The following is a 24,583-nucleotide window of genomic DNA, read 5'->3' as shown; positions in this document are numbered from 1 at the left end:
TAGCCGTTGACAGATATATCTGCTCATCATGCTGTGTGTACGGGCGACCAGCCGACCACACTTACACTTGCTGCAAAGGCCATCGGGGGAGAGGGTTGCTATGTTATGGTTGTTCAGTGTGTATGAACAACCATAATCTGCAGATATACTGTATCTGTCAGGTGTGTATACACTTTAAGATTGGTGGTGGGATTATCTGATAGGGGGCACCAGCCAAAATCTTGCCTAGGGCACCACATTGGCTAGGGCCGGCCATGGTTACATTTCTTAGTAAAAGTGAAGGATGTATTTATACTGTTTATAATCTATGCCTATTTGCAGCATTTTGATTTAATAGGCCAAATATTCCATCAATGAATCAAAACTTTTATAAATTATTTCTGTAAATCAATTTTATATCATATAAAGTAGTCAGTCTGGTTTCTAATAGAGAAGAGTGCATTATAAAGTACACAACTGCTGCATTAATCATTACTGTATTTACCATCAAAGCAGACTTATGAGGTAAGATAAAAAGTAATAAAAAAAAAAAATTACCTTCAGCTTTTGCTATTTCCAAAACCTTGGGGAGCTTTGAATCTGGGGGATCACAAGGGTCAAAAAAATGTTGTGCTGTTTCAGTCCAATTTGTTCCCACACCAATCGCATCTCTTACATTATTTAAAAACAACAAATACAGAAATTTATCAGGCTCATCTATTAAATGCAGAGTGACAAATATATATATATATATATATATATATATATATTATACTGACGAATTTATATATACTGTATATTAGCAGATCCTAAAAATGGGGTCAATCCAACATTCCCCAAAGAACTTAGGGCCTGATTCAGAGCCGGACGCTCTGACAGAGCGCTCGCTCTGAATCAGGGCCGGCCTTCTGTGTTTTTAGAGCGGCCTCGGCTCTATCAGAGTGGAAGGCACTCCCACTGACATCACTTGTGATGTCAGTGGGGCCGGCCCCAGACAGTAGGCGTTCCCATGGGAACGCCTCCGTCTGGGCAGCCACGCCCCTGGCCCGCCCACCAAAGGGGGCGTGCTGTCACTCAACATCAACAGCATGCCCTCTTTGGTACGAGACCCGGAGCGACGGATTGCCCGTCTCTATCCGGGTCTCGCGCATGCGCACTGGGCCACCATCGACCCGCTTGCGAGCGCATAGCGCTCGCGAGCGGGTCTGAATCAGGCCCTTATTACACAATAAAATGGAGTTGGCTATTTTAATATTTAGAATTATTAAATAGCTATAGGTGACTGAACACAATAACTTATCCACAAAAGAGCGCTAAGTATAAAAAAGGATGTCACAAATGAATTTCTTGTCATCAATTTGTCCAATGTAAGGGTGCCATTTATAATACAGTCACTGATGAATAGTTATCTCTCGGAGGGATTCATGTAGAACTAACGGTCCATATATTCATGCAGATCTTGTAGTCCTGTAGCAACGTGACAGTGTTACTAGCACCTGGGTACAAGGATAATCAGCACCACTTTTTTCTTGTGGGGATAAATTGTAATTATAGATACATGAAGATTTTGAATAGTCCATTAAATTAAATTAACATCTCTCTAGTGGGAAGTTGCATAAACGTAGTAGATCAATGATCCTAACAGGAGCGAAAAGTCCACTTTATGGAATGTATAGTAAGAGTGCCAGTGCTAACAGTCCTTACATACTTTCCGACATTTGTTTTTACCTTTCCGTGTGGCCTAGGAAGGATTTTCAAGTGGGTAGTGTATAGATCCCCTTCAGTAGATGCTCCTGGTAGTGAAGTGGAGTGAGGTCAGAAGTACGGTTTCATGCCCATAAAGGCCACCAAAACAAGAAAATTGGCCCTTCGCTGGCCCACTTTGCTCGTCACGCTTCTCGCACGGTGGCTCGCTTTGCTCACCACAGGTTTATATTCCCCTTCTATGTCCACGTGGATAATAAGTATTGACATTGGACAGTAACTGATGACGTCAGGGTACATTTACGGAAGGGGATCTATCCACTACCCTTTCAAGTGGGCAGTAATTGGGGTGGGGGCGAAGTATTTAAGTCATTAGGCACCGCCTCTTTGTGGGAAAATCCTGCGAGTTGTGCATATTAGAGGACGGTGCGTAGTGATGCGATTATCATAAAATCATGTTATTAGGCCCGGCCCCCCTATACAGACTGCCGGTAAGATTCTCCCCATTCCTGCCCACTTCACTAGGAAGTGGGCAGGAAGCGGGAGAAGTGCCTACTCTTCTGGGGGGGGTGGAGGCTACCTGAAAAATCGTGAAACTCCTGCGGGTCCTGGGAGAGTAGGTTAGTATACATACTTATCACAAAGGTTGCTCTTTGTAAATACAGTTATGCAAATGTGCTAATGCTTTGGATATCGGAATACAGCACACCACAGTAACTTCAATGGCTGTAACTAGAAATTCAGCTCCTACTGCTGCGTCTGTTATCAGAGACGTCCAAAGTTTCTCCCCAGGAAGATAGTTTACTATAGCTTACTATAGAGATTGCAATTACTAATTATTTGTTCAAACCTCACCCCTCACCCAAATAATCTAATCTAGGCTAAATTCTGAAAACATACACTTTGCAGAGCTCAGTATATAAGTGCCAGACCGCATTCCCCATTGAGAATAATGGGGACTGTGGTCTGCAGCACCAATTAGAGTTTTTCAAAATATCACTGATATTTCCTGTTTTAGGCTGTTGTTATGTTGTTAAATAGCCCCCATATGGAAACTATGTAAGTAAACAGGGACTTTCTAGAAAACAAATGGCCATTAATAAAACAGTTTTCACTGACTTGTTTTTGCTACATGAAAAGTTCTCTAGAAGTAAAAGTAATAGCAGCATCCACAAAACAATGGGAACAGATATTGTAGGTAAAATTCAGTCCTACACAATCTCATAATCACTGGGGAGACCTTTCTGTGTCTACTGTATTTGTGTTGCATTCTGGGACAGATTAAGGGCCACCTGGGGCTAAAAAAATCAGTGGCCTATTGTGAGAAACAGTATGGGTATGGCTAGTGCTATGTGGGTGTGTCATGATATGAGGAGGAGTAATGGAGGCAGCAGGAAGCCACAGACTTATATAGTGTAAGCAGCAGGGTCCCCAGCAGCACAGAGCATGTCAGGAGATGAGTGATGTGCTTAAGCAGGTACAATTTAACTGGGCCTGGGAATCTATGAAACATATTTTTTTTTAAGGTTGCTCCTTGAGAGACATAAAGGCTGCTTTTATCTATTGCTAGTATATGTATATTACTGCTTCGGGCCAGCACTGTCATTTTTGTTTGCCAAAGCAAAATTCCTCTATTTAATTGTTGGGAACATTCTCAGGTCGAGTGGACGTATTCAATTTCACTTGTAAGTACACTAAGGGCCGTATTCAATTAGGTGCGAAAAGTCCCAGACTTTTCGCATGCCGGACTTTTCACTGTCATCGCTGGTTTCCCATGCGAAAAAGTATCGCGCGCGTCACCGCTTATCATCGTATTCAATTAGAAAGTGACGAAAACGGAACTCGGCGAATTTGGATCCTGCGAAAAAATCCTGTCAAAAATGGGGAATACAGTGTGTACCCCCTGAAAAGCTGCACTAACATAGGGGATCACTATAGGGGTGTTCTAGTACCCCTAATAAAGGTAATCTGGGCTTTTTTTCCTTCCAAAAGCTTGCTATTAGCGTCTTTGCGTAAGTGGTGAAGAATGTCATTAAGCAATATTTTTTCATCAAAATAACTAATCCCAGAAAATTTGGGGTACATGAAAATGGGTGCTAGCATATTTGGAAGTTGCTAATGTGAAGTCTTAAAAAACATAAAAAATCCACCTGCCACAAGCACCTGCAATCTTAAAAACACCTGGGGCATACTTGGGGACCCCCCTGGAGTCTATTTAGCTACTTTTTAAGTTGGTCCCCCAACTTTGTTTTTTTTTGCCCCCAAAATGAAAGTACTTTTTTGGGGTGTTAAGTTTTTTAAAAACTTTTTTTTGACACAGTTTACCTTTGGGGGGCTGTCCCAAGGGTGCAGGCTGGCTCTCGCAAGTTTGCACCCCAAAACCCCAATTCTGCCCTTTTTTTCGACAGCTTTCATAGGCTAATCTTTTACGCATATTCCAATGCATTGACTTTCCGCACCAGCGAAAAGACTTTGGAATTGAATACAGGGATAAGTTTTCACCGGGCGAAATGACGTCACCGGCGAAACTTTTTTCCCGAAAACGGCTTTTCGCACCTAATTGGGTACCCCCCTAAAAGTTATTATATAACAGTACTAAACATTTGACATTAAATTCAGATCCACTCACATTGATAAGGTAAAGACAGTTCTCAGCATTAAATCACTTTATATTTATTATCTTTTCATTGCGCTTTACATTTCAGAATTTGGAATGACAAGTTTGTACAAAACATAGATCTAAAATCTTATTTAAGTTTTCATTGCAAATACAGTATACTGTATCACTCATATAGTATATGGCAGTAGTACATGTTTAATAACATACCTGATATTTACTTGTTGGTTGAAGTGCCTGGCATTGGCGCAGCTTGGGCATACTTCCATACTGTCCTACTTTCAGCGGGAGAGTCCCACCATCCCACTCCAACTGCCTCATTATTAATGTGGCACTGCAATGGGTTCTGCTGCAACTGCTATTATTATATTTTTCTTGCTGACAAGAGAAGAATAGGCTTTTCTTTACTGTCAGCTGCCCTGATAACCTCTTTAATAAAGTTTGCATCTCCCTCAAGAGCTGTGCAAATGTGTATATGACAGCGTGCAGCACTGATGACCAGTCACTGACTTATGATTGGCTTACACTCGCAGCACTGTCATGTGACCACACAGAGGTAACGGAAACATAAATGTTCTAGGCACTGCTGTATATCACAAAGGGGAATCCTTAACAAAATAAAGAGTTTAGATGTGTATGCATTTATTACTGTATGTGTATATTATTACTATCAGTAGTGTTAAATAATATTATTACTGCACTTGGCACTCAGTAGGTAGTAGGATACAGGAATAGAAATCTTTATCACTTGGATGCCTAGGTCTTTATGTGATTTTTCTGTGATTTTTTGCTGTAATAAACCCCTCAGTTAATGATCTATAATATATGGTAGATGTTGACATGTTCTTTTATGTCTCCATTAGGAACCAGCAGTGCTCAGTCATCCTGCCATAGAGCCTCTGAAACCATCCAGAGACTTACATTTTACCACCAGTTAGGCCAGGGTAGTTTTGGAAAGGTAAGCAATGAAGTTCCAATAGTCACAGGGGAGTTACTGTATGCCTGAGTTTGGATGCTATTAGAAATGAGCAAAGCTGCAGCACAATTCCATTCAATCTGTCAGTTTTGATTTTGCATACACATTCCATGTAATAATATTCCACACGTGGAAATCCTCATGTTTGCTTATGAATATTTGTGTTGTTAATGTGTTGTGAGGTATAAATGTGAGGCCTTTGATGCATACTTACTGACTTTCATGCCCCCTCCTCCGGGAGGGGGCAGCCAGGTCAGTAAAGAGGGGGCGTGGTGGTCAGGAAAGTGGGTGGTGAAGGGGGCATGATGACACGCTCTGCCCCAGCTGTACAGTGTAGAGAAAACAGACATCATATACTGGGGGCAGGACTACGATGACACAATTCACTGCGAATTGCGTCATTAGCTCCCAAAGACCGTCGTCTTGTGCTAGTTAGTGGGCGGCCGTGGGAGGTTTTTTTTTGGGGGGTGAGCGTATGGAAGAGGGCTGCAGGGGGGTCCGGGCGGTGTGGGAGACTTGATTATTTTTCCGGATTTTCAGAGGCCTCCCGGCCATTTTGGGAGAGTAGGCAGGTATGCTTCGAGGTTGGATGGGAGGGCTTTTGGATAGATCCATGCAATCGGCTGAGCTGCATATTCAGTAGGCTGTTTGTCAATATTTTTTGGGGGGCGAGAATAAAACTTCATTGGAACTTTTGTTTGATTGAACATTCATTGATTATACTTTAATAGTGGTAAGTGCTGAGATGGTGACAGGGTCACTTCATTGTGCTCTATGGTGCAGTTGGGGTTTAATTAGTGAGTAGTTTACAGAGATGTACAAAAATCTAAGGATAGACACATAGGGGCAGATTCTCCGTGTGATGCACGTGGAAATGTGGATGAAATGTGGATATCTGCAATCTGCGCATGCACCATAGAAAGCAATCACTGACTGCACAAGCACCATAGAAAGCAATCACTGACTGCACATGCACCATAGAAAGCAATCACTGACTGCACATGCACCATAGAAAGCAATCACTGGCTGCGCATGCACCATAGAAAGCAATCACTGGCTGCACATGCACCATAGAAAGCAATCACTGGCTGCGCATGTACCATAGAAAGCAATCACTGGCTGCACATGCACTATAGAAAGCAATCACTGGCTGCACATGTACCATAGAAAGCAATCACTGGCTGCACATGTACCATAGAAAGCAATCACTGACTGCACATATACCATAGAAAGCAATCACTGGCTGCGCATGTACCATAGAAAGCAATCACTGACGGCACATGTACCATAGAAAGCAATTACTGGCTGCGCATGCACCATAGAAAGCAATCACTGACTGCACATATACCATAGACAGCAATTACTGACTGTGCATCATAGAAAGCAATCACTGACTGCACATGTACCATAGAAAGCAATCACTGGCTGCACATGTACCATAGAAAGCAATCACTGACTGCACATATACCATAGAAAGCAATCACTGGCTGCGCATGTACCATAGAAAGCAATCACTGACGGCACATGTACCATAGAAAGCAATTACTGGCTGCGCATGTACCATAGAAAGCAATCACTGACTGCACATATACCATAGAAAGCAATCACTGACTGCACATATACCATAGAAAGCAATCACTGGCTGTGCATGTACCATCGAAAGCAATCACTGGCTGCGCATGTAACATAGAAAGCAATCACTGGCTGCACATGTAACATAGAAAGCAATCACTGGCTGCACATGTAACATAGAAAGCAATCACTGGCTGCACATGCACCATAGAAAGCAATCACTGGCTGCACATATACCATAGAAAGCAATCACTGGCTGCACATATACCATAGAAAGCAATCACTGGCTACACATGCTCCATAGAAAGCAATCACTGGCTGCACATATACCATAGAAAGCAATCACTGGCTGCGCATGCACCATAGAAAGCAATCACTGGCTGCGCATGCACCATAGAAAGCAATCACTGGCTGCACATACACCATATAAAGCAATCACTGACTGCACATGCACCATAGAAAGCAATCACTGGCTGCACATGTACCATAGAAAGCAATCACTGGCTGTGCATGTACCATAGAAAGCAATCACTGACTGCACATATACCATAGAAAGCAATTACTGGCTGCGCATGTACCATAGAAAGCAATCACTGGCTGCGCATGTACCATAGAAAGCAATCACTGGCTGCACATGCACCATATAAAGCAATCGCTGACGGCACATGCACCATAGAAAGCAATCGCTGACTGCACATGCACCATAGAAAGCAATCACTGGCTGCACATGCACCATAGAAAGCAATCACTGGCTGCACATGTACCATAGAAAGCAATCACTGGCTGCACATGCACCATATAAAGCAATCGCTGACGGCACATGCACCATAGAAAGCAATCACTGACTGCACATGCACCATTGAAAGCAATCAATGGCTGCACATGCACCATAGAAAGCAATCACTGGCTGCGCGTGCACCATAGAAAGCAATCACTGGCTGCGCATGCACCATAGAAAGCAATCGCTGACTGCGCATGCATCATAGAAAGCAATCTCTGACTGCACATGCACCATAGAAAGCAATCGCTGACTGCACATATACCATAGAAAGCAATCGCTGACTGCACATGCACCATAGAAAGCAATCGCTGACTGCACATGCACCGTAGAAAGCAATCACTGGCTGCGCATGCATCGTAGAAAGCAATCTCTGACTGCGCATGCACCATAGAAAGTAATCACTGGCTGCGCATGCACCATAGAAAGCAATCGCTGACTGCGCATACATCATAGAAAGCAATCTCTGACTGCGCATGCACCATAGAAAGCAATCACTGGCTGCGCATGCACCATAGAAAGCAATCACTGGCTGCGCATGCACCATAGAAAGCAATCACTGGCTGCGCATGCACCATAGAAAGCAATCGCTGACTGCGCATACATCATAGAAAGCAATCTCTGACTGCGCATGCACCATAGAATGCAATCACTGGCTGCGCATGTACCATAGAAAGCAATCACTGGCTGCACATGTACCCTAGAAAGCAATCACTGGCTGCACATGCACCATAGAAAGCAATCACTGACTGCAAATGCACCATAGAAAGCAATCACTGGCTGCACATGTACCATAGAAAGCAATCACTGGCTGCGCATGTACCATAGAAAGCAATCACTGGCTGCGCATGCACCATAGAAAGCAATCACTGGCTGCACATATACCATAGAAAGCAATTACTGGCTGCGCATGCACCATAGAAAGCAGTCACTGACTGCACATATACCACAGAAAGCAATCACTGGCTGCGCATGTACCATAGAAAGCAATCACTGGCTGCGCATGTACCATAGAAAGCAATCACTGGCTGCACATGCACCATAGAAAGAAATCACTGGCTGCACATGCACCATAGAAAGCAATCACTGACTGCTCATGTACCATAGTCAGCAATCGCTGGCTGCATATGTACCATAGAAAGCAATCACTAGCTGCACATGCACCATAGAAAGCAATCGCTGACTGCACATACACCATAGAAAGCAATTCCTATCTGCGTATGCACCATAGAAAGCAATCACTGGCTGCACATATACCATAGAAAGCAATTACTGGCTGCGCATGTACCATAGAAAGCAATCACTGGCTGCACATGCACCATAGAAAGCAATCGCTGACTGCACATACATCATAGAAAGCAATCTCTGACTGCACATGCACCATAGAAAGCAATCACTGACTGCACATGCACCATAGAAAGCAATCACTGGCTGCGCATGCACCATAGAAAGCAATCACTGGCTGCACATGCACCATAGAAAGCAATCACTGGCTGCACATGCACCATAGAAAGCAATCACTGGCTGCGCATGCACCATAGAAAGCAATCGCTGGCTGCATATGTACCATTGAAAGCAATCACTAGCTGCACATTCACCATAGAAAGCAATCACTAGCTGCACATGCACCATAGAAAGCAATCGCTGACTGCACATGCACCATGGAAAGCAATCGCTGACTGCACATGCACCATAGAAAGCAATCGCTGACTGCACATGCACCCTGGAAAGCAATCGCTGGCTGCACATGCACCGTCGAAAGCAATTGCTGGCTGCATATGCACCATAGAAAACAATTCCTATCTGCGTATGCACCATATAAAAGCAATCACTGGCTGCACATATACCATAGAAAACAATTGCTGACTGCACATGCACCATAGAAAGCAATCACTGGCTGCACATATACCATAGAAAGCAATCACTGGCTGCACATGCACCATAGAAAGCAATCGCTGACTGCACATGCACCATGGAAAGCAATCGCTGACTGCACATGCACCATAGAAAGCAATCGCTGACTGCACATGCACCATGGAAAGCAATCGCTGGCTGCACATGCACCGTCGAAAGCAATTGCTGGCTGCATATGCACCATAGAAAGCAATTCCTATCTGTGTATGCACCACGGAAAGCAATCACTGGCTGCACATGCACCATAGAAAGCAATCACTGGCTGCGGCTGCACCATAGAAAGAAATCACTGGCTGCACATGCACCATAGAAAGCAATCACTAGCTGCACATGCACCATAGAAAGCAATCGCTGACTGCGCATACATCATAGAAAGCAATCTCTGACTGCGCATGCACCATAGAAAGCAATCACTGGCTGCGCATGCACATAGAAAGCAATCACTGGCTGCCATGTACCATAGAAAGCAATCTCTGACTGCGCATGCACCATAGAAAGCAATCACTGGCTGCGCATGCACCATAGAAAGCAATCGCTGACTGCGCATACATCATAGAAAGCAATCTCTGACTGCGCATGCACCATAGAATGGAATAACTGGCAGCGCATGTACCATAGAAAGCAATCACTGGCTGCACATGTACCATAGAAAGCAATCACTGGCTGCACATGCACCATAGAAAGCAATCACTGACTGCAAATGCACCATAGAAAGCAATCACTGGCTGCACATGTACCATAGAAAGCAATCACTGGCTGCGCATGTACCATAGAAAGCAATCACTGGCTGCGCATGCACCATAGAAAGCAATCACTGGCTGCACATATACCATAGAAAGCAATTACTGGCTGCGCATGCACCATAGAAAGCAGTCACTGACTGCACATATACCACAGAAAGCAATCACTGGCTGCGCATGTACCATAGAAAGCAATCACTGGCTGCGCATGTGCCATAGAAAGCAATCACTGGCTGCACATGCACCATAGAAAGCAATCACTGGCTGCACATGCACCATAGAAAGAAATCACTGGCTGCACATGCACCATAGAAAGCAATCACTGACTGCACATGTACCATAGTCAGCAATCGCTGGCTGCATATGTACCATAGAAAGCAATCACTAGCTGCACATTCACCATAGAAAGCAATCACTAGCTGCACATGCACCATAGAAAGCAATCGCTGACTGCACATACATCATAGAAAGCAATCACTGGCTGCGCATGCACCATAGAAAGCAATTCCTATCTGCGTATGCACCATAGAAAGCAATCACTGGCTGCACATATACCATAGAAAGCAATTACTGGCTGCGCATGCACCATAGAAAGCAGTTACTGGCTGCACATGCACCATAGAAAGCAATCACTGGCTGCACATGCACCATAGAAATCAATCACTGACTGCACATATACCATAGAAAGCAATCACTGGCTGCGCATGTACCATAGAAAGCAATCACTGGCTGCGCATGTACCATAGAAAGCAATCACTGGCTGCACATGCACCATAGAAAGCAATCGCTGACTGCACATACATCATAGAAAGCAATCTCTGACTGCACATGCACCATAGAAAGCAATCACTGACTGCACATGCACCATAGAAAGCAATCACTGGCTGCGCATGCACCATAGAAAGCAATCACTGGCTGCACATGCACCATAGAAAGCAATCACTGGCTGCACATGCACCATAGAAAGCAATCACTGGCTGCGCATGCACCATAGAAAGCAATCGCTGGCTGCATATGTACCATAGAAAGCAATCACTAGCTGCACATTCACCATAGAAAGCAATCACTAGCTGCACATGCACCATAGAAAGCAATCGCTGACTGCACATACATCATAGAAAGCAATTCCTATCTGCGTATGCACCATATAAAAGCAATCACTGGCTGCACATGCACCATAGAAAGCAATCACTGGCTGCACATATACCATAGAAAGCAATCACTGGCTGCACATGCACCATAGAAAGCAATCGCTGACTGCACATGCACCATAGAAAGCAATCGCTGACTGCACATGCACCATAGAAAGCAATCGCTGTCTGCACATGCACCATGGAAAGCAATCGCTGACTGCACATGCACCATAGAAAGCAATCGCTGACTGCACATGCACCATGGAAAGCAATCGCTGGCTGCACATGCACCGTCGAAAGCAATTGCTGGCTGCATATGCACCATAGAAAGCAATTCCTATCTGCGTATGCACCATGGAAAGCAATCACTGGCTGCACATGCACCATAGAAAGCAATCACTGGCTGCGCCTACACCATAGAAAGAAATCACTGGCTGCACATGCACCATAGAAAGCAATCACTGGCTGCACATGCACCATAGAAAGCAATCACTGGCTGTGCATGTACCATAGAAAGCAATCACTGGCTGCACATACACCATAGAAAGCAATCACTAGCTGCACATTCACCATAGAAAGCAATCACTGGCTGCGCATGCACCATAGAAAGCAATTGCTGACTGCACATGCACCATAGAAATCAATCACTGACTGCACATGTACCATAGAAAGCAATCACTGGCTGCGCATGCACCATAGAAAGCAATCACTGGCTGCGCATGCACCATAGAAAGCAATCACTGGCTGCGCATGCACCATAGAAAGCAATCGCTGACTGCACATACATCATAGAAAGCAATCACTGGTTGCGCATGCACCTTAGAAAGCAATCACTGACTGCAAATGCACCATAGAAAGCAATCACTGGCTGCTCATATACCATAGAAAGCCATTGCTGACTGCACATACATCATAGAAAGCAATCACTGGCTGCGTATGCACCATAGAAAGCAATCACTGGCTGCACATGCACCATAGAAAGCAATTCCTAACTGCGCATGAAATATAGAAAGCCATCGCTGGCTGCACATGCACCTGACGTGCAACCTGCAAGGTGCAAAATCTTTTTAGTAACAGTATTATAAAAGACCCAGGAGTTAGTTTACTCTCTGGTTTATTCAGGGCCAGTGCAAGGTTTCTTGGCACCCTAGGCATTTCTTCAACCTTGCGCCCCCCACCCTTGGATAGCTACACAATCCCTTATACAGTGCCCCCAGTAGTGGCCTCCTATGCAGTGCTCCCAGTAGTGGTCCCCCTATGCAGTGCCACTTATATAATGCCCCCAGTAGTAGTCCCACCTACGCATTGCCCCAGGTAGTGGTCCCCCCATATGCAGTGCCCTTTATATAGTACCCCCCAGTAGTAGTAGCCCCCCCTGTGGAGTGCCCCCAGTAGTAGCCCCCTGTGCAGTGCCCCCAGTAGTAGCCCCCCAGCAGTGCCCCCAGTAGTAACCTCCCCCCAAGCAATGCCCCAGTAGTAATAGTGCCCCCAGTAGTAGCCTCCCCCCAGCAGTAGTCGTGCCCACAGTAGTAGCCTCCCCCCAGCAATACCCCCATAGTAATCGCTCCCCCGGTAGTGATCCCCCCCAGCAGTGCCCTCAGTAGTAGTCGTTCGGTGTCCCCAGTAGTAGCCACCCCCCAGCAGTGCCCCCAGTAGTAGTCGTGCGGTGTCTCCAGTAGTAGTCTCCCCCCAGCAGTGCCCCCAGTAGTGATCGCCCCCCCAGCAGTAGTCCCAGCCAATCACACACATAAAAAATAAAAAAAAACTCCACTTACCTTAATCCCCGCTTCGGCGTCCGCTCCTCTGTACCCCGGGCGGATCTGCTCTGCATTATGAGAGAGATGTCATGACGTCTCTCCCATTACCCACTGCAGGAGCCGGAAGATGGCTCTGGCAGTGGGCGCAGCAGAAGCCGATGAGAGTCTGTCTGACTCTCATCGGCTGCTAAAACAAACACACAGCTGCCGACGGCTGTGTTTATTACAGCTGCCGACGGCTGGGTTTATTATGCAGTTTGTTACCCATACATGAGATGAGGTTTCCAGATCTACACTGTCAGGCCTCTCTTAGTGCCCCTGGTAACTGAGTATCAGAAAAAATATATGACAAAAAAGTATTGCATCCATAATATATAAAAGAACTGTTGCCTAACAAATAAATGATGCCCTTGATAATATAGAAATGAATCTTGTCCCTGATTATAAAGACATTCATTGTTTCCCTGATTTTAAAGAAATAATCCACCTGATCCTAAAGAAATAAATCTTCCCTGTGACTAATAATTAGGTTTTGCCGCCGCTGAAGAAAAAAATGCAGCTCCCATGATATATAGTTACCTAACATCTTTATTCTTTCTTGTTCTGATCTAATTCAGGGGGAGGATTGTAATCCATATGGGAAAGAATAAAAACACATGGGGCAGATTCAATTAGTTACGGGTTGAGTTGCGCAATCTTTTTGGTAAAGTGCTTGCAGCTATTTTATTACAAACCCACGAGCAGCAATGAAGCTAATGCTTATTTATGTTTGCTCCCCCCATAGGTGTGAGCAGGAATGAGCATCATTTGTGGTGTCTGGGCTGCTCTTGGTTCTGTAATTGAATAGCTCTGGGTACTATACCTGGGGAAACAGACCACTAATTGAATCTGCCTCATGGAATGAATGGTCCTACTCTATGGAGCACCCGACTGCAGGGGCTTAGCTAGTGGGTGGATGGCGTTCTATTGCTATGGAGTGTGGAGGCTTAGGGGGCCAGAGACCCCTGCACCCAGCTCACATTGGCATCGAACAGTGCGGTAAGAACAGCTGACACAGTATTGAATACCAAAATGGAGAGTCTACAAAATACTTTCCATGATTCTAGTGTAATTAATACTGTGTATTGTATACACTAGCCCATGGCAAGTACTTTGTAGTCTGTCCCGTTCCACCACCCCTGCCTCACAGTGGTTCACGTGCAGCAGATTTGGTGTGCCGAGCACATGGGATAGAAAGCATCCAAGGTCAAGAACCGTGGTACAGTAAGCAGGTGCACTCCAATGTGAACTGAGGGCACTTTGGCATAATGTGAACTGGGGGCACTGTGTGGCATAATTCGAACTGAGGCACCATGTTGTATAATGTAAACGGGATGTACTGTATAGTATAATACAGGGGTCAGGGGAACTTTTTTACCTTTTACCCCAAAATATATTTAGATACGCCGACGTTACCCCCTTGATTTGAAAGGAAGGAAATCATATAGTAGTGCCCTCATATAATGACCCCATAGTTATGCCCCTGTTGTAGTGCCCCCATATAATGCCCCTGTAGTAGTGCACCCATAGTTATTCCCCTGTAGTAGTGCCCCCATAGTTATTCCCCTGTAGTAGTGCCCCCATATAGTGCCCCTGTAGTAGTGCCCCCATATAATGCCCCTGTAGTAGTGTCCCCATATAATGACCCTGTAGTGCCGCTTGTACAAAAAAAACACGTTAATCCCCGCTCCTGCATCCGCCGCCGTCCTGTCCGCCCGGCTGCTCCTCATCTCAGCGGGTGTCCGGCTTAGAGCCTCCCTGCGGCACAGCCGGGCATGCATATGAATCATTCTATATTATAGAATGATTCGTATGCATGCCCGGCTGTCTGTCCATTACCGCTAGGAATTTAATTTTTACCCCATGTGGGGTAATTTACCCCTGTTCCCCGGCCACTGGTATAATGTAAACTGAGACACTACAATCAGGCATTAATTACTGCTTCTGAGAGCTGTGTCTCTGTAGAAGTATTGGGAGTTATTTTGCTATGGGGCCCTCAAAATTATAGTTACACCCTGACCATACATAAAATTAATTAAGCTCCAGTGATAGTGGATTGTTATTAGCTGGGTAGCCAATCAGGAGCTGTCTCTTATACTGTCAGCCAATTACACATTAGAGCAGCTGCATATCCCAAATACTTCAAGTCTCTTTCTGCAAAGTGGAAAACAAGGTGCAATTCTTTGTCTAATGCACACTTAGCAAAGACTCCTCTCATCAGTATCTGCAAACTTTTACCTTCAGCAATGCAGGTACTGAGAGGGGGAGGAGGGTGGTGTATATTTTGAAGTACCTGTCCCAGGCCCACTTGGAACTGGTGATTAGACCCTTATCCTCCATGGTCCCAGATAAATTGGATTATGGGTGAGGGAAGGTGCCTGCAGAACAAAAGCTTCTTATTGGTATTTTTCTTTTTCAGTAATCCAACAGGTAATACACAATCACTGTGAAATAACAATGCATTTGCCTTTACATTCCTGTGTTGCTTATGAGGCTGACTCTGTAATATTTCTTCTAGGTCCTGCTGGCTGCAGATTCCTATGGCAGTCACCATTTGGCTGTTAAAGTCATGAGCAAGAGAGAGCTGCTAGCGGAGGGCGAGGAGGATATGGTGTTTGTGGAGAGGAGGATATTAGAACTTGCATCGGGAAGCGCCTTCCTTATCCATGGGTACTTTGCTTTCCAGACCAAGGTACTGCTGTCACTATCTCTGTATTGCTAAATATACACGTATATACCATGCAGGGCCGTTTCTAGGGGCGGGCGACCCGTGCAATCGCACGTGGCACTCTGCCCTGACCCTTCAGACAGTTGGCCAGTGGCAGCATCAGCAACCATTGCCGAGCGCTCACCGCCACCCCTTCCCTACCTCCAGTGTCATGGATGGGTGGGGATGCGACAAAGAGGGAAAGACTGGAGTCCATTCTCTCCCTGTTTGTCACGTCCCCGCCCACCCATGATGCGGCTGCATCATGACGTGAAAGCCACAACCCGGACACTGAGGAGCCTGGGCGCCATTTCGTGAGGGGATGCCGGAGTGTGACTGCCTGGCTGGACTGCAGTGGTGATGACAGACGCCGGAGCACGGCACGCAGGCAGCAGAGAGAGGTTTCCATTTCCTCAGAGCTAAACATTTTGAATGCTCGCACTGGGAGCCAGATTGGCTAGAAACTGCCCTGATACCATGGGATGGGTATAGGATCTGGCGCTTAGGATCCCGATGGGCAAAATGCAGAGGGCGGCATCCCGCCAGGGTTAGGACACCGACACCTGTCTGTAAGTATCCTAACCCTCTCACTACCCTAACTCTCCCTCCCCTGAACCTAACCTCCCCCCCAGTGCCTAAACCTAAGCTTCCCCTACTCGCACCCTAAACCTAACCATAACTCTCCCCCAAGTGCCTAAACAAAACCCCTAACACTCCCCCCAAACCTGCTACTTACCTTTGGGATGAAGGTGGTTGGGAATCTGGCACCGGTATTCTAAACGCCGGCATCCCCTGTGTTGGGATACTGAACATATCCCTTATACCATGTATCCTCAATTTCTTCTGCTGTGACTTTTCTTTCCTAGAAAGCAAATCTCATCTAATAATTTCCAGAAATCCTGGTATTCTGTATCTACAACACTTGGTGATATACAAGTTATTGAAAATAGACAAGAGAATTTAATGTTGTACCTGATTGTATGTCTGTCACATCAGACTAATTAAGTGCTTCCTGCAGTATTATATTCATGTACACATCAATTTTGTATCTCCTGCCATATCTACTCCAGTGCTGGGACCAGGCTGTTTACTTGGCCTAAATATGTCACAGACCTTCGCCGATAATCATTTAAGAGTGGGGTTATCTGAGGGGCTGCAGTTACTGGGCTGATAAATGGGAGGACATAGCAGGTGATGAGTATGGGATATCCTAACATAGAAATACCAATAAGAGCCAGCTGTCCACTATTCTATTTATCATATAGTCAGGATGTATTACTTATCAGGGGCGTAAGTAGACCCTTGTGGTCCCCATAGCACAATTTTTAAGACTTTCCCCAACTCAGGTGTCAACCAGAGTGTGTGTATATAAGTGTATAAACAAATATATAAATAACCTGAGTGACATTAACACAGGTGTGGGCAGCCTGTGGATTGTCAGTAGAGGCAGAGAAGACCCACAAACACAAGTCTGCACTGTAGGTACTTGCTGGGACATGTAGTGTCACACAAGCATATATAGTGGTAGAGGGAGGAGTAACACTGTAGTTGCCATAGATGCAACCAGTGAGCTGCCAGGTAGATAGGTGATGCCCTGACATCCAGTAACCAGCCATAACACGTATGTGACCCAGTGCAGAGGGGGTTGGGGGACACTCACCAGATTCAGGGGACTTACCATCACTTCAGTAGAGCCCCACCAGATGTAGAGAAAGGCTGTTAGACAGGGGGGGGGCTTGTGTACGGGGCCAGTCAGTGACTCCTGCAGCAGCAGCAGGAACAACAACTTCCTCATCTCACCCGCCCCTCTGGCATGACGTCACTGAAAAAAACTTGGCAGGGTGCAGACAGAGCTGGCCCTAGCCCAATTTTTTGGGTAAGCGAATATATTAATTGGCACCTGGCACCCCACTGTTTATTTTTTCACTTGCTTTGGCACGCACACGATAATATTAAAGGGCCAACGTCTCATTGGAAGAGCCTTACCCATGAGCCACATCCACTTTTTGGCACCCTGGATGCATGCACAGCGCTCCGGAAGCTGCTGGGCATGCCCCCAGTCCCATAGGCGAAACTAGAGATCTGGTAATGGGTGGTCCCAGTTTTAGCACCATGTCAGATATTGGGAAAAAAACACCAGTGGCGTCCTTCCCCATGGTGTCACCAGGTGCAGGGAGGTATGTTGTGCATAGCCTTGAGCCGTCAAAAAGGGGGCGTGGCCTCGTGAACAGGGGGCGTGGTCACTTGAGAAGGGGGAATGGCCTCGCAGCCCGAACCCCAGTGGTCTGGTGTGTGGAAGAAGTACGGGTGAGCACTGTGCAGTGCCGGCTCCCTCACACTGTCAGGAGCCGAGTGCTGCATTTAATGCTACAGTGCAGCACTCGGCTCCTGTCACCTTGGTGTCACACCTAGGCGGGTTTTTGGGACCCCAGTCAGTTTGAAAGTCTTTTCTTACCTATATGGTGGTTTCTCTGCAACGGGGAACATCTGAGGAATTTGAGCCTCACTGGGCAGCGTCTTCAGCCGGTATTCACTATTCATGTAGGAGATCACATTGTCTGGAAGATGCCTGTTTAGGTAGAAATATAACCCATGTCATCATCATAACCAAATAATATATACTGTAGTAACAGAAGCTTTTGTGCAGGAAAAATGTGAATTTCCCTGATCAAACTTCTGTGTCTCTCCAGGCACCCCTTTGTTACCCCAGACCCCCCCAATGTCTCCATCCCCAGGACCTCTGTGGTTCTCCAGGCTCTCTGTGTCTCTTTATCTCCAGGCCTCCATGTCTCTATCTCCAGGCCCCAATCCCAGTGTGTGTCTCTCTGCCCCAGTGTGTGTCTAAGCCCCATTTCCCCGACCCCAGTGTGCGTCTCTGTCCCAGTGCGTCTGTCAGCCCCATTCCCCCGGCCCCAGTGTGTGTCTCTCAGCCCCATTCCCCCGGCCCCAGTGTGCGTCTCTCTGCCCCATTCCCCCAGCCACAGTGTCCGTCAGCGTCATTCCCCAGCCCGTGTCACCCCAGCCCTGTGTTAACTCCAACCACCCCAGCCCTTTGCAGTTAGCTCCAACCTCCCCCCAGCCCCCTGTGCAGTCAGCTCCAATCCCTCACAGCCCTGTGAAGTCGGCTCCAACCATACCCCCCAGCCCACTGTGCAGTAAGCTCCAATCCCCCCTCAGCCCTGTGCCGTCAGCTCTATTCCCCCCCACCAGCCCTGTGCAGTTAGCTCCAACCTTCCTCCCCAGCCCCCTGTGCAGTCAGCTCCAATCCCCCCTCAGCACTGTGCACAGCTTCAATCCCCCCTTAGCACTGTGCACATCACCAGTCCCCCCTCAGCACTGTGCACAGCTCCAACAATCCTCCCCTCAGCAGTGTGCACAGCTCCAACAATCCCCCCTCACCCCTCAGCACAGATCCCAACAATCCCTCCTCCCCCCTCAGCACTGTGCACAGCTCCAGTAATCCTCTCTCCCCCCACAGCACTGTGAGCAGCTCCAGCAATACCCTCCCTTCCTCCTCAGCACTGTGCACAGCTCCAACAATCCTCCCTCCCCCCTCAGCACCGTACACAGCTCCAACAATCCCCCCTCAGCACTGTGCACAGCTATAACAATCCCCCATCCTCCCTCAACACTGTGCACAGCTCCAATTCCCCCCTCCCCCCTTAGCACTGTGCACAGCTCCAATCCACCCCACCCCCCTCCCTGCAGTCGCTGCCAGCACTTACCTGCTGCTCGTCTGTTTTGTTGCTTGTGTGAAGAGCTGCTGCTGGGAATGCGCAGCAGCTCCCTCGGAGGCCTTTTTTTTTTTTTTAAGCGAACTGGGCTAATGGGTGGTCCTGTGCACACCCGGACCACCCCCCAGTTTCGCCTATGCCCAGTCCCTCTCTCCAGTGTAGATGCGGCACGCAAGTGCACGGCATTTATTCACCGCTTGCTCTAAGCAGCACTCACAAATAGTATCATCATTGTAGACTACTTGTAGAACCCCTCTCCATTTTCTGCAGCAGCAAAGGCTGCCTGGCAGATTTTGGCCTGGGGGCAAGAACAGACCTTAACACTGGCCCTTGAGCATTGAACCATCCTTAAATAGTGGTTTTAAGTATAAAGCACAGTGTGGGCAATTTTATCAAAGGGAGATGAGCCCTTTTGATGGAAAAATGGGTGTTTCTGCTGTCTAAAGGCCTTGTTTTGACTTTGCCCTATATATTGAGGGGATACCATCTGCAATAATCCCCATTGGGGGAAAAGTATTTATGAAGATTGAGGCAGTTCTGCCTGTTTTGTTAACAGTATCCAGAAGAAAATATTTAAAAATATACTTTGTGGAACATTTTCATCCAATGCAGGATTGTTTAATCCATTTTTACTAATTGATATAAAAAGAAAGGCTTTTGATAAACATTTTATCACTTTCAGAATATATATTTACTAGTTGTCCCAACCCACACTGCTTTTCACCTCCATACTAATGCATAATAGTTTATAATTCCATAGTAGCACCTGGAATCCTTACACTTTCAAATTAATGTCTGGACATAATAAAATCTGGTAAATAATTTTTCCATAATAATTCCTGACACCCCTTCATTCATCATGCTAAATCCCTTCATTACCAAATGACGCTGACAACACTATACAGTCATTCATTACCAAACAACAACCAAAAAAATAACCCATGTACACCATATTGATGACTGACTCCCCATAATAAGTCCCTTGTAGACTGTGAACCAGGGACAGACTGGACACTTAAAGTGGACCTGGAGAAAATCCAGAACCCTATTGACCACCATACCCACCCACTTGCATGTTCTCTACTACACTGAATGTATGCAGACTGGAACAATGAGCTCATGGCTCACACTGGAGGGAGCCATAGTCTCAACTTGCTAAGGTGGTTCCTGCTTAAAAAACCCCCACAAAAACAGCAGATGGATTATGTCCATGTGCCTGGGATGATATGGGCAGCATCAATGACACATGGCACAGTTGAAACAGATCATCAGCACTAGGACAGCCAAAGAAAGGGGGGGACATTCTTCTGACCCCTTCAGTCAGTTGTGTTTTTAAGGCCAGTATGCAGTCACCTGTGCATTTAGGTGGGACTGTCCTATGTGGTTCAGGTATTTGGTTTAGCTCAGGGCACAAAGTGCACATGCATATCCTTACACCAGAGGTTTCCAAACATGGTCCTCAAGACACCCCAACAGCTCAGGTTTTAGTGATATCCATTGTTGAGCATAGGTGGTTAAATTAAATTAACTGTTGTACTAATTAGGTTACCTGTGGTCAAGCAGGCATATCCTTAAAACTTGGACTGTTCGGGTGCCTTGAGGACTAAGGCCCTGATTCAGAGCCGAATGCTCTGACCAGAGCACTCGCTCTGAATCAGGGCCCACCTCCATAAATATGGAGCGTCCTCCTGGACGCTCGTATAGCTGTGGGTCAACACCCACAGCCTATACGAGCGTGCAGGATGATGGTCGCGATGGTCTTGACCATCGCGACCATCGCCAGTGCGACCAGAAGCCTGCAGTTGAGTTTCTCAACCGCAAGGCCAGGAGTGATTTTGGCTCTATCAGAGCCCCCGGCACGCCCACCAAAGGGGGCGTGCTGTCAATCAACATCGACAGCACGCCCCCTTTGATCAGACACAACGAGCGAAGGAAAGTCCTTCGCTCATCGCGTCTCGCGCATGCACACGATGGAGCTCCCTCCATCGTGCGCATGCGCAGTGCACACCATCGACCCACTTGCGAGCGGACAGCCGCTCGCGAGTGGGTCTGAATGAGGCCCTAAGTTTGGGAACCTCTACCTTACATCATATCCACTTCAACCATCCTTCCTGCATTGTCTGGCTGCACCTGTGTGTAACCCCTAATTGGTAAGCAAGGGACACAACTCCTAATAGGAATCAGGGGGCACATAGAGGAAGGAAAGACCATTGAGGATCAAAGTAAGATAAATAGCAGCATTAGTGGAGAGACTGAGGATACGGATACATATCTCTCTCTATCAGCAAATCAAGAGAAGATAAAAGGGTGGGTATAAATTAAGGATGGAAGAGATAATATGCAGTGCAGGCAGCAGAAGTCTGCACAGTTACCATAGGCTGCCTTGTGAATAGGCTGCTTGTATCTCTCTGTCTGACCTCATTACCATTTTATTGAGCTGCAGCTACCAGTCCTGACTGTCACTATCAGGGTTCTGCATGAGAGCCCTCTGGGATCAATTGTGAGTGACTTAGTAAATGTCTTGACCTCACGTACCGTCCTGCCCACCCCGCCCCTGTGCAGCTGTCTATGTTCAACAGCTCACTTGCCTCATCTCCAGCTTCCCTGTCAGGCAGTGTTCCGTCTGACTGCCGGTGTTTGGCTGGTGAACTCTCTGTCACTGGCTGCTGCGCCTCAGCTTCTTGGCCGGCTCCTCACACTGGCAACCACAGCAAGACCCCATGATATCACACTAGCGGGCTGCCATACATAAGCAGAGGGGGGAGGCAGGGCTGAACGGCCCCAAGTTTGTATCTATTTAAGTTTGTAAACGTTGCGGGTAGTGAGACCTAATAAAAAGTGCTTCATCTGCATTGTGACCTGTATTGTCACCAGTGCCCCCTTACATGCAAAGGGGGCAGGTCTGCCGAGCAGCGGAACAGCCAACTGCGGTGCTGCTCAGGCAGCTATGAGTGACAGTAAGTATGCCCGTGGCCCGCCCCAAGCTCAGCTGCTCGCTGCCTCGTGTTAAATAATAAATTAGCATGGTTGCGGACTGCGTACCATGCAGTTTAATTATAGAACTGGCCCTGGGTGCAGGGGGTTGCTTTGCGGGGCCGGCAGGCCCCCTAAGCCGCCGGGCCCCATAACAAGTGCACCACTTGCACCCTCTATAGTTATGCCACTGTTACTTATTATACCACCATCACTGCTATAACATATTCCTCCCTAACCTCTGTAGCAAGACATTCCCCCTCCATCACTGCAGTAACATTTTGTATTTCTTCTCCACCCCTCCCAACTCATACTTACCTACTTATTATTATTATTATTATTATTATTATTATCCTTTATTTATATGGCCCCACAAGGGTGCCGCAGCGCCTTACAAAGTACAGAAACAAATGAGCACACAAGACAACAGTTATTAACAGTACAGACAATGCAGGACAAATACAAGATTTATAAACAATGCTGCATAACAGCTAAATAAGCGGCAGGGTGTCAGTAACCAAGTTTTAGGTGCCATTGTAAATGAAAGTAAAAGTAAGGCAAGAAGAAGCACGTGAGGAAAGAGGGCCCTGCTCGTGAGAGCTTACATTCTGAGGGGAGGGTCATACAAACAAGGGTGACACAGATGGGCCAGTTAGTGAGGAAGGAGCATAGAGTAGTGGGTTAGGATGAGCTCTGGAAAGCATTGAGGAAGAAATGGGTCTTGCAAGCCCATTTGAATATTAAGAGCCAGGAAGCCAAGTGTTGGAGGAATTTTGAACGAAGGCCAGGGAGACAAAAATAACTTTTACATTGTCCTCTCCGGGAGAAGCAAGAAAGGAGATGCAGGTGGGCAGTAATGGCCAGGGACACGCTATGTCTATCAGTAGGTCCCATTATGACAAAATGCTGCGAAACGCACAAATTTGAATAGGGGCAGACCAAATGATGCATTTATCATATAATTGTGTCAAAAAGCCCCGCCCCCTACTGACGGACGGTGGACTTGCGGTAAAATTTTCCGCAATCTGCCAACTTTACAAGTCAGTGGGTGGGTGGGATTTGGGAGAAGTGCCTACTGTTACAAGGGTGCGGGAGGACTACCTGAAAAATCGTGAGTCTCCCGCAGGTTCCAAGACTAGGCAAGTATGTCCCAACTATGCAGTAACACATTCCCCTATATATCACTTACCTGTCCTCCCATGCGGTAACCATGCTCTGCTCTAGGACAGTAATGGTCTGGGGGCATATCACAGTGTAGCACATTCATTCTTGCTGCGTGACTGACATTACTTATAAAAGGCCTTATTGCAGCTGTGTGGGTGATTGCAGAAAGCCAAACTCAGACTCAGGACCATGCAGGAAAGGACAATTACAGGGAGACAGCGGTATTTCTGACCAGGTATCCATGTATCTGTCCTGCTTCCTGCAGGAAGAAAAGAGCGGCTTTGTCTGTGTTATGTAGCCCATAGATTGGGGATCAGTGCTATGTGGCCCATAGATTGGGGATCAGTGCTATGTGGCCCATAGATTTGGGATTGGTGCCATTGATAACAGCTTCTAATGCTAATGTAGTTTTGTGGCCCTTCTGCAATTACTCATTAATTGTGATGTTTTGCTTTAGATGCTTGAATTATTATCAATGTTTGCATGTAGGACAACTTATTTCCTTTTCTAATTTGTCATTGTAAAAATAAACATTTTACTGGTGTGATGTATTAAGAACTTCACTGTAAAAACACTATAGAGCTTTAATTCAGTGTGATACTTCTTATTACCAGTTCTCCTACCCACTGTATGTTCTCCTTGTCCTCCCTATGACTGTCCATTATATTCCCAAGAGGAGAAAATAAGGGAAAAACATTTTTAAAAATGCAAAACTCATATAATTTCTGTTTATTTATTATTGGTAAATAGATGACATTTCCCCACAGTCCAATTTGTTCCCTCCTGGCTTCCCCGA

General features: G+C 46.4%; 1 protein-coding gene across 2 annotated transcripts in view; it reads left to right on the top strand.

The window, feature by feature from the left end:
* The window catches only part of LOC148511681 (protein kinase C delta type-like), a 55,485-nt gene that overhangs the window by 8,217 nt on the left and 22,685 nt on the right, over positions 1-24,583 (top strand). For both annotated transcript variants that reach the window (XM_088482901.1, XM_088482900.1), the window contains exons 3-4: positions 5,164-5,258; positions 15,728-15,901. In XM_088482901.1, coding sequence (XP_088339027.1) covers positions 15,779-15,901 — 123 coding nt within the window. In that variant the 5' untranslated portion in view covers positions 5,164-5,258; positions 15,728-15,778. The remainder of the gene's footprint in view (positions 1-5,163; positions 5,259-15,727; positions 15,902-24,583) is intronic.

The sequence above is a fragment of the Taudactylus pleione genome, unplaced genomic scaffold, assembly GCF_031769625.1.
Source record: "Taudactylus pleione unplaced genomic scaffold, aTauple2 ptg000296l, whole genome shotgun sequence".
NCBI classification, from domain to species: Eukaryota; Metazoa; Chordata; class Amphibia; order Anura; family Myobatrachidae; genus Taudactylus; species Taudactylus pleione.
This window is presented reverse-complemented; position numbering and strand designations above follow the sequence as displayed.